Source organism: Rosa rugosa, chromosome 2, assembly GCF_958449725.1.
Source record: "Rosa rugosa chromosome 2, drRosRugo1.1, whole genome shotgun sequence".
NCBI classification, from domain to species: Eukaryota; Viridiplantae; Streptophyta; class Magnoliopsida; order Rosales; family Rosaceae; genus Rosa; species Rosa rugosa.
In genome coordinates this window covers 63,657,426-63,670,494 of record NC_084821.1, presented here as the reverse complement: position 1 = coordinate 63,670,494, position 13,069 = coordinate 63,657,426, and the positions used below count along the sequence as shown (strand labels likewise).

At 37.8% G+C, this 13,069-nt stretch overlaps 1 protein-coding gene and 1 long non-coding RNA gene across 3 annotated transcripts; both read left to right on the top strand.

Moving 5' to 3' along the window:
• The first annotated feature begins 1,802 nt into the window (after positions 1-1,802).
• LOC133731267 (uncharacterized) lies at positions 1,803-5,912 on the top strand. The gene has a single exon (XM_062158683.1). It carries the CDS (start codon positions 1,803-1,805, stop codon positions 5,910-5,912), a length of 4,110 nt encoding a protein of 1,369 aa, XP_062014667.1.
• A 4,633-nt stretch (positions 5,913-10,545) lies between these two features.
• Positions 10,546-12,582, top strand: LOC133732962 (uncharacterized). 2 transcript variants are annotated; one of them, XR_009857428.1, is made up of 7 exons: positions 10,546-10,749; positions 10,899-11,034; positions 11,342-11,427; positions 11,541-11,586; positions 11,717-11,828; positions 12,160-12,215; positions 12,312-12,582. It is a non-coding gene; the product is annotated as an uncharacterized LOC133732962 (long non-coding RNA). The 2 variants fall into 2 exon arrangements; XR_009857427.1 differs by having other exon boundaries at positions 10,547-11,034.
• The last annotated feature ends 487 nt before the right edge of the window (positions 12,583-13,069 follow it).

Below are 13,069 nucleotides of genomic sequence, written 5' to 3'. Positions count from 1 at the left end.
TGTAAAAGATATCTTTCGGTACTTGAGATGTACGATTGATATGAGCTTGTTCTATTCCTACAGAGAGACGATGGATTCGGACCCATCACACACCAGGAACACCGCCAACACTGGCCTGCGTCCACTATCCCCATCCCAAAACAACATGTGTTTTGGAAGGTTTTGCTGATGTTGGGTATCTCTCTGACCCACACAAAAGTCTTCCCAAACTGGTTAAGTGTTCACCATGGGTAAAGACCATGATATCTTGGAGGTCTACAGAAATAGACCCTAGTCGCTATATTTTCGAACAATGCAGAGATTATTGCTCTTCACAAAGTGGTTCGTGAATGTATATGGATTGGATCCATAATTACGCATGTTCGAACACTTGTGGTTTGAAGTCTACCACAGATGAGCCTACGAGCATATAGGATAATGCTGCTTGTTTTGAACAAATAAAGCAAGGCTACATCAAAAGCGACGTCACCAAGGATAATCAGCAACAACAAACTCTCCTCAAGATCAAAGTGAACTAGGTTCAATCTGAGGACAGTACGGCAGGCTTGCTCACTAAGTCATTGCCTAAATTCCACTTTCGAGAAACATGTTGGTAGCATCGTTTGCGGAAGTTATCCGAACTTCCGTGACCGTTGTCATCAGGGGGAGATGCAGACATCAGGGGGAGATGTCTACATGTATGGTCTCGAGACGTGAAGGGTGTGTTGTGCTATTTTTCCCCTTCGACCGAGGTTATTTTTGTCCCACAGGGTTTTTGTTACTCGGCAAGGTTTTTAATGAGGCAACGAGAGGAGCACCACGTTTGGGCGACACAAGGGTGAGTGTTCAAGTAATTCCAGAATATGTGTCTGGCCCAAACAATGCTCTAGTTGAAATAGGGTTTATATTAGAGATATTCTCGGAGAATTTTAGGAGATATCCAATCAATGTACGATTATGTTTCCATGTACAACTCTATCTCTATGCTTGTAATCCTCTATATAAAGAGGTCCCTATTATCAATGAAAGCACGACTCAATTTTCTCCCAATTTCAGTTTTCCTTAAACACACCCGATGGGTGTGAATAATTATTAATTAAATAAATATGGAAAAGTTTTTTCAAAATAAGTGGGGAGTTATTACAGATAGTGGGAAGTTTTGTCTTGGATGAAATGCACATAGTGGGAAAGTGGGAAGTTATCTGCAGATAAGTAAATTATTGTTTTTTTTTTTTTCAATTTTGATTTTGTTATTTACCTTATTATCCCTTAGTTATTAAATATAATTTCAAATTAATATATGATGTAAGGATCCATATGTAATTTCATATGCATTTTGGCTAACAAAGCCTCTTCTATTAATAATAGTATAGATAATTCTTTTTTTTTTTCCTGTCATTCATATTTTTAATTGAAGTTGAAAGTTTTTCCTTTTGATAGTCTCATTTTTTGTAGGAGCGTTTCTATTGAGACCTCCAAATCTGCTCAGTGGACCTCACTCTATTATGAATTATTAAATGACATATATAACCTCTTATAAAATGACTATTAAGGACAATAATTATACCCAAAAAAAATTATATTTAATTTCTCTATACTTTCCAATTCAATAATATTATATTACATTCTTTATTATTTTCCTTATCTATTTTTATTTTCTAATTTCACTACATACTCATTAACGCATTTATATGCGTAAATCATTTCCCCAAAGAGTGATCTTACTAGGCGAAAACCCTAAGAAAAAAACCCTAAGGCAACGCCGTCTCCTTGTGCGCTGCCACCAAAACCGCCGTACTGTGCCGGTACCAATCCTTCCCGAGATGCTTCAGGGCAATATTGTGGTCTGGAACTGCAGAGGGATAGTTAATCATGAAACCCAGCGAGCCCTAGTGGATATCGTTTTGGCCAAGAAACCTGTTCTCATCTTCCTTTCGGAAACCCTAGCACAGAAAAGTACCATCGATTCCATCACACACCGCATTGGATTCAAGGACAGCTTCTGCGTCCCTCATGAAGAAAACTCACAGGGACTCGCTATTCTGTGGACTGATGATACTCATGTGAATGTGCGCAGCCATTCTCCCAATCACATTGATGTTGAAGTTGGCAAGACAGGAACTGATCTATGGCGGTTTACAGGTTTATATGGAGTCGCTGCTCGAGGTGGCAGAGATAGAACTTGGCAGCTTATTGAAACCCTGGCTGCACAGATCTGTAACCTGCCATGGCTGATGGCAGGAGATTTTAACGAAGTCATGGTACGAAAGGACAAGTCAGGAGGGCCTCCCAGAGCGCTGGCTGCGATGACAAAGTTTCGAAGAACGATGACTCGGTGTGGACTCAGTGATATGGGCTTCGTTGGAAGTCGCTTTACCTGGTCAAATCGATATACGAAAGAGCGTTTAGACCGGGGCTTTCAAACCACCCAATGGAGGCAGCGTTTCCCTTATAGTAGAGTTGTCACCCTCAGTCCTTCTGAGTCTGACCATTGTCCGTTGCTAATTGAGGCCAACAAAGAACCACTAGTCTGGAGGAAGATTAACAGGCCATTTCGTTTTGAAGAAGGATGGTTTGGGCGTGATGACTGCCTGAATATTATTAAACAAGAATGGGCTTTGCCTACGACTGGTAATGCCTTGCAGCAAATTGGGGTTAAAACAAAAGCGCTGGAGCACAGGCTTCGTGCATGGCATCGCACTGATTTTAACAAACAACAGACTGAGCTGCGTGTGATTCAGGAAAAACTTACAGATTTGATGAAACAGCCCCACTCAGTCCAACTATATGAGGAGCAACGTCAATTGCATGTGCAATACAGTCATTTACTGTCTCTTCAGGAGAAGTACTGGCGGCAACGGTCTAGGGCTCTGTGGCTTAAAGACGGGGACAGGAATACTTCTTTTTTTCATCGGAAGGCAAGCAATCGTAAGAGTAGGAATACAATAAGGGGACTACTTGATGAAAACAATGTTTGGCAATCTGAGACCCTTGAGATCCAGAGGATTTTAAAGCTTTATTTTCAGAATATATTTGCGGCAGAAACTGTTAATATGGAAGCTCTTGCAACTGTCATTACGGCTACACCATGCAAGGTCACAGATCATATGAATGATGCGTTATTGGCTCCCTACACTGACGAAGAAATCAAAAAGGCTCTCTTTCAAATGCATCCATCCAAAAGTCCTGGCCCGGACGGTATGTCTCCGTTTTTCTATCAGAAATATTGGAGTATTGTGAGCCATGATGTTTGTTTGGCAGTGAAAAACCTACTTACTCATGGGGAGATGTGGACTGAATCAAATTACACTTATCTATGCCTGATACCAAAAATCAAAGACCCCAAGGAAGCGATGCATTTCAGACCTATAGCCCTTTGTAATGTTATTTGCAGGCTGTGCTCCAAGGTTGTCGCAAATAGACTCAAACTCTGGTTGCCTGATATTGTGTCCCCATTGCAAAGTGCCTATGTCCCAGGCAGACTGATTTCTGATAATACGTTAGTAGCCAATGAGGCAGCACACTTCATGCACAAGCTAAAACACCAAGAAGAAGGTTTTTTCTCTTTGAAACTTGATATTTCTAAAGCCTATGACAGGCTGGAATGGTCCTTTATCTATGCTATTCTAACCAAATTGGGTTTTGCCCCTAGATGGATACAAATCATTATGCAGTGTGTTACATCTGTCACCTATTCTATTCTTATTCAGGGCGAGCCTTCTTCTCTTATTACTCCTACGCGAGGCATCCGGCAAGGTGATCCGTTATCACCTTATCTTTTCATACTATGCAGTGAAGGTTTGTCTGCGTTAATCTCCCAAGCTATCCACCAACATACCATTCGGGGTCTTACTATGTGTCCTCAAGCCCCTACTTTACATCATCTCTTCTTTGCGGATGACAGCATCTTATTTGGTTCTGCTACAAATAGGGAGTGTGAACAGTACAAATTGATCCTTGATACCTATGAAAAGGCTTCAGGGCAGAAGGTGAATTTTCAGAAAAGCAGTGTTGTTTTCAGCAATAATGTCCAGGCAGACCGACAACAAGAAATGGCTACCATCCTTGGAGTTCAATGTGTCAAAGAGCATGATAAGTATCTGGGATTACCCATGAGGGTGGGCAAATCCAAATCTGCCATTTTTGCTTACATCAAGGAGAAGTTAACAAAGAAGTTAGTAAGTTGGAAGGCCAAACTCTTGAGTGCAGCAGGTAAAGAAATTCTCATTAAAGCAATAGCCCAGACTATGCCTCTGTATGCCATGAATTGTTATTTATTGCCAAAATCGCTATGTGATGATATTCATCAACTATGTGCTTCTTTCTTTTGGGGGGACACTGATGACAAGAAGAAGATACATTGGAGAAGTTGGGAGAAATTATGCCTCACAAAGTTTGAGGGTGGCATGGGTTTTAAAAATATCTATGCTTATAACCTTGCTATGCTTGGTAAGCAAGGCTGGAGACTTATTACAAATCCTCATTCTTTGATTGCGCGACTGTATAAGGCCAAGTACTATCCAAACTGTTCTTTTTGGGAAGCTGAGTTAGGTGATTCTCCGTCATTTTCTTGGAGAACCATTTTCAGTGGAAGGCCGGTCCTCAAGGCCGGGCTGCAATGGTGCGTTGGGGATGGCACCCAAGTTAGCATTTGGAAAGACAAATGGATCCCCCACTGCCAACAATTTTTGATCCAGAAACCACAGGATTGTGTTTTTGAATTAGTTTCGGATTTGATTGATTCCCACACCAGACAATGGATCCCAGCTGCGGTGTATGCCTGTTTCTCACCTGACGTGGCTCAGAAGGTATTATGTATTCCTCTTAGTCGAAGAATTTTTTGTGACAAACCTTGTTGGAGTCCTGAAAAAAAAGGATTCTACTCTGTTAAAACTGCTTATTGGATTGCTAGAGCCAAAGTATTAGAACACGTTCTTACTTCTACATCTCAAGGTAATCCGTATGCGGAGTTATGGAAGAGACTATGGAAGGCAAAAGTGCCTGGTAAGGTTCAGATCTGCATTTGGCGTGCTTGTTCCAATTTACTTCCTACAAAAGTTAAACTCAGTACCAAAGGGTATGAGGGTGATCTTCAGTGTATTCTGTGTCCACATGCATATGAAGACATTTACCACGTCCTTTGCAAATGCCCTACTGCAGCTGCAATCTTAACTGCCCCTCCCTTTAATTTGGGACGAAGCTTGGTACCCCATGTTGAGTTTAAGGACTGGTTATTGGATCATGCCTTGCATCTAAAGAAAGAAGTTTTTGCAAAGCTCCTGATGATGCTTTGGGCTTTGTGGAAGAACAGGAACAATATGTTGTGGAACAATACAACGCAACCTGCTGATGCCCTAGTACTTAGCACGCTTGCTTGGTTTGATGACTTCAGTAGGATTCATGGTGCTGACAAACCAACGCACCCAAAACAAAAGCAGTTTTGGAAACCGGCTGCCCCAGGAACATGGAAACTAAATGTCGACGGTAGTTTCCTTCCAAACATTGATCGTGGTGGTGCAGGGGGTGTTATGTGGAATGAAACAGGACAGTTTCATGCGGCTTTTGCAACTCCTGTCCCGTATGTAACTTCGGCAAAGCAGGTTGAGCTGTGTGCTATTAGAGAGGGTTTAAAATTGGTGACAGCAATGCAGATCAGCAATGTTGTCATTGAAACAGACTGCTTGGAGGCTGTCTCTAGTATTATGGACATCCATTTTACTCATGTCTACGACGAAGGCATCATTGATGACATCCGCTGGAGGCTGCAGCAACGACCTGATATCGTTATACAACATACTCTACGTGGGTGTAATCGAGTAGCTCATTGTTTGGCTAATTCAGCTTATGAGGCTAGTCATAGTTCCATTTGGTCTGTGCGACCGCCAGCCTTCATTCTGGAGGCATTACATTTTGATTGTAAACATTTGGGGTAATTTCCCCTTTCAATGAAACTTTTGTGATTCAAAAAAAATTAACGCATTTATATATATTTAATAAGAATTAAAACTATAATCAAGATCATGTGACATAAAAGTTCCCATCATCATATAGGTTGAACGCATATTGGTGAGGGATAACAAAAGAAATCATATTATGACCTAAATCCTAGTCTATCTATTATATTTGAAAAAAAAAAAAAAAAAAAAAAAGAGCTAGCCATGAAAAGAAAATCTAAAAAACTATTAAATAATTAATCATGAGGTACAGAAAATAGAGAAAATAATTAAACATTAAGATAATTATTCTTCATTTTTTTTTTTGCACATCTACAAGAGAAAAAAAAAAGTAAAAAAAAACAATTCTTTTTTTATTAAAAATTAAATTTTAAAGCCCAATACCTTGTGTTTTTCTTTTTTATTGGATAAGAGATTTATGTAATCTAGTTAAGGAATGAGTATGTAATTAATGATGGTTTGTTTGCAAATTATATGAGTGAGGTTATTTCAGGAACTTGAGTGAGGTTTAGTGAGTAAATTTAGTATTTGAAAATTTAATAAGATGTGTAAAAAGCAAGGAGGTCGAGTGAGTAAATTTGGAGGTTCCAATAGAAAAACTCTTTTTGTAGCCACATTGCCACAATATAAGTGAAAATAAGTGATATTACAAAAAAAAAAAAAAAAAAAAAAAAAGAAGGTAATTTTACAAATTTATCTTTGAAAAATGAGTCACATGTTTGGCACATGTCAATTTTTAATGGAACATTAACGAAAGTTAGTGATAGGTACCATTTGAAACGAAAAGTTCAGGTACTAGTTGTGATCAAAATTGAAGTTCAGGTATCATCGATCAGATAGAAGATGAGTTCAGGTATCATTTGTGATAATTACCCTTTATTTTAATCTAATGTACAAACCAAACCCTAAACTCAAAACATGAACATCAAGTCCCAAAACATTAAGCATGGCTTTAGACAAAGTGAAGATCACAATCATAAGATTAACACATTGATGTTTTTGTTTTTTGTTTTCCATGCAGGTTGGAATGGATCTCAATTTGTGGATATTGTACTTATGTATCGTTAATACCCATTGGAACAAAATTTATAAATAATAAACCTTTAATTTTAGATGCAACAATATTGAACATAAACACGTACAATATATATAAATTCATACGATTAGTTCTCTCATCAAGCAGGTCATTAATTAGTTCATTACATTTATCTATATGGGATGGGTTACTTAACCAACAAAGATCTTCCTTTTTGGCAAAACAAAGTATTAATGAAAATATTTGGACGACTAATACATATATAATAACGTCACATGTCGCTACGTAGATGCTTTATATATAATTCGTACTCGACATGCATCATCACCAACCACCATGAGTCCATGACTGGCTAGCTCTGTGTCAATCGTATATGTGTGTCACCATAGCTACATTACCAGGTGGGACGTGGTTGGTGGGTAGCAGATGAACGAAGAGTCGAAAACTTCGAGATGAACTTTGTAAAATCTAATCTGCAACTGTGTAAGATCTATAGACTGATAGACACGTTGTGCAGAAGTCGATGGGATCTTTTAGCAATTCGTAAACAAAGTTAGGCAATCCCCAGCCAAGCATGTGGCCTCACACTGCTAAAAGAGATAAAAATAAAGGCTTACCATTTACAAAGGTAAAAGTCCCTTTGAATTTAAAGCTACCAATAGTCGGTCCTTCCCCGTCATCGTACTTTTGCCAAATATCTACCAAGATCGAAAGCTTTCATCATTCTATCGTACACAGCCCTACAAGTGCGGACGTCGATGCTTCTGTTCTGTTCAGGCGGCGACGGCGCGGCGGGACTTGCCGAACGGAGGCCAAGGGTCGATCTTGACCTTCTTCTTACTGGTGGACTCGCCGGCTACCGTTTGCAGTCGCTGCCCAAAACCTTGAAGTTTCAGGTGAGGTCACTACCCAGAACCTTCGATCTCGATCGCTGCCTAGAAGCAGTCTGGGATGCCTCTGGCCTCAATTAAGCAAGATTCGCGCCGCCATCGGCGCCTGATTGTTGCAGAAGCATCGACGTCCGCACTTGTGGGGCAGTGCGGACGTCCGCCCTAGAACGGGCCTGTATATATATATATATATATATATATATATATATATATATATATTAGAAAGAAAAAAAACATGTGAAACATAAACAACATACTAGCCAGTGTTTGTGATAAAGAAGAGGAGAACTCGAGGATAGTAATGTAGAACGGCACAAGAAAGTCTGATCTAGTTAGGTCTTTATCTTTTATGCTCTTTTAATTATATAATAACGTATCCAAGTCAGATACATTGCGTATCCACAACATATTCAAAGCGTATCACACCCGTATCCCATATCGGTACGGGATTCACACTCAATTTCGCGTATCCGTGCTTCATAGAGATTAACTGTTTGAGTGGGATTGCCAAATTATAAACTGCGCAAGTATGGATATCGTTACTGCAAAGTTAAGAATTTTCAATTTGAATTCTATAATATTGGCGAGGTTGATGTTAATAGAACAATAATAGTTACAATTTTACCATCGATCGTTGAGAATATATATATATATATATATATATATATATACAGTCCGTCTCAGGTGCGGACGGTACGGATTTCCCGTTTTCCCCCACTTTCCGGCCACATTTTCACATCTTAATCGTTCAGTTTTTAGGTCCTAATGTATAGATCACCTCTGCAAAATTTCAGCCAATTTGGTGATCGTTAAGGCATCCAAAACTGCAATTTACCATTATAAATACGAACGGTTCCGGTTCGACAGATTCGGTCCGTTCGTGTAAATTGCAATTTTGGATGCCTTAACGATCACCAAATTGGCTGAAATTTTGCAGAGGTGATCTATACATTAGGACCTAAAAACTGAACGGTTAAGATGTAAAAATGTGGCCGGAAAGTGGTCGAAAACAGAAAATCCGTACCGAAATTTCGGTACAGACGTCCGCACCTGAGAAATATCCTATGTATATATATATATATACTGAAACTCGTTAATTACATCTTATATTCCCCTATAGTTTAGAACCATAATAAGGCTCATGGTTGCAGATTTTCGATTTTAGAAGTTTAGATTTAGGACTTGAGATGCCAATAGACAAATTAAATACACGTACAAATTAGTCCTTAAAAACCCAAGAAAAGAAAGAAAAAGGAAATTAATTTTTAGAAACATCTTTAATCAGTGGATGAATCAGAAAGATGCATGGAGGACCAATATCATATCCTTTTCAATTAAATAATGTTAAGATGGTCAATGCTTTCTTTGTTGCATGGATCCACAAAGGAATCACAGGGGATCGAGTAGATAGATAAATCCAATGCCAGGAAATCTTGCAAATTAAAGAACATGCATGCTTTTTGTTAAAGAAGGAAGCAACATGGAATTGAAGAAGGAAACGGATAGATCGAGCTCAAAAGTAAGTGAGCTAGTGGAAATGCAATGCATTGACACAAATTTCACACACATGGAGCTCCACATGTCTATGTACATAGAGATGTTTAACACTACTAGAGAAAACCCATTTGGAGACAATTTTTTTTGCGACGGACCAATTTTTCGTCTCCCAAACACATTATTAGAGACAAAAAAAATTATTTTGTCCCTAAAAGTTTTGTTTTTCAAAACTCTCCATTGATGCTACTTAGAGACAAATAAGCTTAAATTAGAGACAAAAAATATTTGTCCCAAAATTTAATTGGGGATGAAATTTAATTTTGTCTCCTATGCGTTTTAGATTTTGCAAATAATTAGTAAAATTTAAGAGGTTAGTTGCACCGAATTTCAAATTTTAGGCGAAAAGAATTAGGGGTAAAATATAACTCCCTAATTTTGTTAGCCGAATTTTTTTTTTTTTTTTTTTCATCTGGACGGAATTTGACAAAAGTAAATAGTGTGCAACAATTGATTGGGATTGAAACGATGTAGTTTCGATCTCACATATATTCAGCCTCTCTATTTATCTTAGTTTTTCGAACTATTCGACGATTACTACTCTGTGATTTCTCGTATGAACCTCCAAACACCAATAACTCCTAGCAGCAGTGTCTCTGTCATGCAATTCGTCTCATCTATCTCGACTATCTAGTTTTTTTTCTCCTCATTTAGTACCTTAAATCTTGAACTAGGGTTTTCAATCTTGCAGAATTTCAATTTTTTTTTTTTTTTTTTTAAGTTTTGGTGTTTTTAATCTTTGTTCGTTGATTTTGTAGTAAGGTTAAAGGCTCGACTAGAAGACACTTGCATTGCTGACTAATACTAAGAATCTACGAAAACTATTTTGAAAATCCGGATTCTAGATCATCTTTTATATGAAAAGAGTTTTTTTTGTTGATGACAATATATGAAAAGAGTTTAATGTATTTGGGGTATTAGAAGTCTTTTATTTTAATTACTTTATCTAGTAAAAATTAGGTGTTTGTTGGTCAAAATATAATTTTTTACGTAAATACCCCTCATAGATATACTATGAAAACCAGGTTAATGAAAGAGGATAAACAAGTAAAATTACAAGTATTAAAAAAAATAAAGGATATATTTTGATCTTTTATTAAAGTTTTTTTTACTAAAGATAGAAGGATAAAATCTCATCGGGCAAAACACAAAAGACTCTGTGTTCTTGAAAAGGGTAGGGGAGGCCGCCTAGACGGCGCCTAAGCGTTAGGCTTGATGGCACCGCCCGCTCTCTCTCGACTCTCCTCTTACCAGTACCGGCAGCACTTTGCAGTCCCAAGTCCCAACATCACTCTCTCTCTCTCCCTCTCCCTCTCCCTCCCTTCCTCCTAACAAAGTCTCTCTCTTTCTTTCAAACCTCTGGTGTTTGCCGGAGTTTCTATTCATTTAATCATTTATAACTATATGTTGATTATCTTGAATATTTTGGCCATTATATTCTGGGTCTTTTCAAATTGAATGAATATATGTTGAATTGTTTTCCAGGAGGAAGCAAGATTGGGGAACAAAGAAAAAAATCAGACTCTGTGATTAGGATTTTAGAGAGACACAGTAATAGGGACCATGGCCTTCGTCCCAGACAGAAGGAGTTGTTCATTGGCTTCACATGCAAAGGGCTGAGGTTTGTACAAAGTTGTCTCCTCTTTTCTTTTATTGTGTTAAATTTCATTCCTTTATCTTTATAGCTATCTGGGTTTTATTGGGATTGTTTGATAGTTGCATTCATTGAAAATTTGGGCATTGTTGGCTATCTTGGTGTGGTTCTTTGCATGGTGTATGATCAATTGATCATTCAATTGAAATTTTTATATGACTATATCAATAGTCTTGTAGACGATAACAAACCTGCATGATTAATGGTATTCAATCTCTGATATTGAGATTGTATATTGAGAGTTTTCTTTATTCGTCTTCACCATAATGAACAGATGGAGAGAATGGACAAATTGGTGAGGGAGTCAGGAGAAGCCGTGCTTGCCAAAGAATGTTGTCAAAATCTGGCAAAAAGTTTTAAGTGAGTTTTCATTTTATGGTCTGAAGTTCATAGTTATGTTGAATTTTTTTTTTATTCCGATGATTGTTTTTCTATTCTCTAACTGCTGATTTGGCTTGGTTATGCCTGTGCAGTCACTCCACCGGCCATGCTGGAAAACCAATTGTGAAATGGATTCAGGTTGCACAGTTTATTCTCTCTTCCCTTCCTTTCCTTTTATTGCAGTGGAATATCGCTATGATGTTGTTGTTAGTGTTTTACCATTGTTCTTACTATATGGTGGCATCTGCTTTTGGTACTGTTGTGTTAGGTGCAAAATTGGTTCCAGGAAAGGATGCAAGAGAGTTACCTAACATATTAAAAGATCTCCAGAGAGTTTTGCCCTTCCACTAAGGCACCTAAAAGCAAAGAAAAACCTAAAGGTGCTTCTCATTATTGCTTGTTTCTCCTATGTCTATCTCTTGCATTACGCAAGCTTGTAAAGGCTTTTTCAAATTGATTAAATGTATTTGTGTGTTTGGCTGGTGAACTCATATACTATACAGAACAACAGAAAGTGTTTAACCGAAAGCTAGCTGAGAAAAGTGAAATTTTGAAATGTTTTACTTACAACTAGTTCTTTTATAATCTTGGTTTTTGCCTTCTAGTTAGATACTGTAATACTGATAGCTCTTCCACCTATTATAGCCATTAATGACATATTTAATAAGTTGGCTGCTGAACTTATACCAAATTGTTTTCCGGTACATGCAGTTCATAAAAGTTTAAATGCTGTTGAGAAGGACAACTTCATTGGGGACTTTTCTAAAGTGAGTTTCTTCCTCGTTTTCTCTGGGCATTTGATATGTTATTACAGTTCTATGCATTCATGAAATTTTGATTCTTTGCGATCAAAATATGTTCAGGAGGACTACAATGACATGGTGAATGGAAGGCAAAGCTGGTTAGGAGTAACTCTAGAGAGCAGAAATGGGTGGGGCCTCTTCATTGCCAAGAATAAATGATTATGATACCTCAAAGTTATGCATATGCAAATGCAATAGTGTACTCAAGTTAGATATGCATTTCAGATAAACATTGTACTTAGTTGCTGGTCTTATCTCGAACTATGTCGTTGTCTTATTAGTGTTTGAACTTTGCCGTCTATAATAATGGAATTGGGTTTGTCTTTGCTCATTTGTATCTGAATCTGTGTCAAATTCAATATTTGCCTGTTTTAATCATCCCCTATTTATCTGATAAGCGCCATTAAATTTGAAAATAATATAAAATTTTAAAAATAAGGAGACGAATGAGTTTCGTCCCTTATTCATCTGATTGGCATTATTTATAGTTAATTTTCCTGCCAATTTGAATGAGAATGGGGGATGAAATTTTGTTGAATAGGGGACAATTTTAATTTCTTCTCCAAATGCTTTAGGAGACGGAATGTATTAGTCGTTGCCTTTAATAATTAGGGACGAGCATTAGGAGACGACTTTAGCCACAAAATGATTTTGTCTCAAACTTCTTTTTGGGACAAATTCTCAGCATTTAGAGACAAACTGATTTTGTCCCTGAATGGGTTTTCTCTAGTAGTATGCTCAAAGACAATCTTCTTTTCAAGCATTCTTTCTTTCTAGACTTAATTGGGTGCATCATGCATGGTTTGAGGAATGAATAT

Coding starts and splice junctions, on each gene's coding strand:
- LOC133731267 (XM_062158683.1), top strand. CDS start 1,803: ATGCTTCAGGGCAATATTGTGGTCTGGAACTGCAGAGGGATAGTTAAT.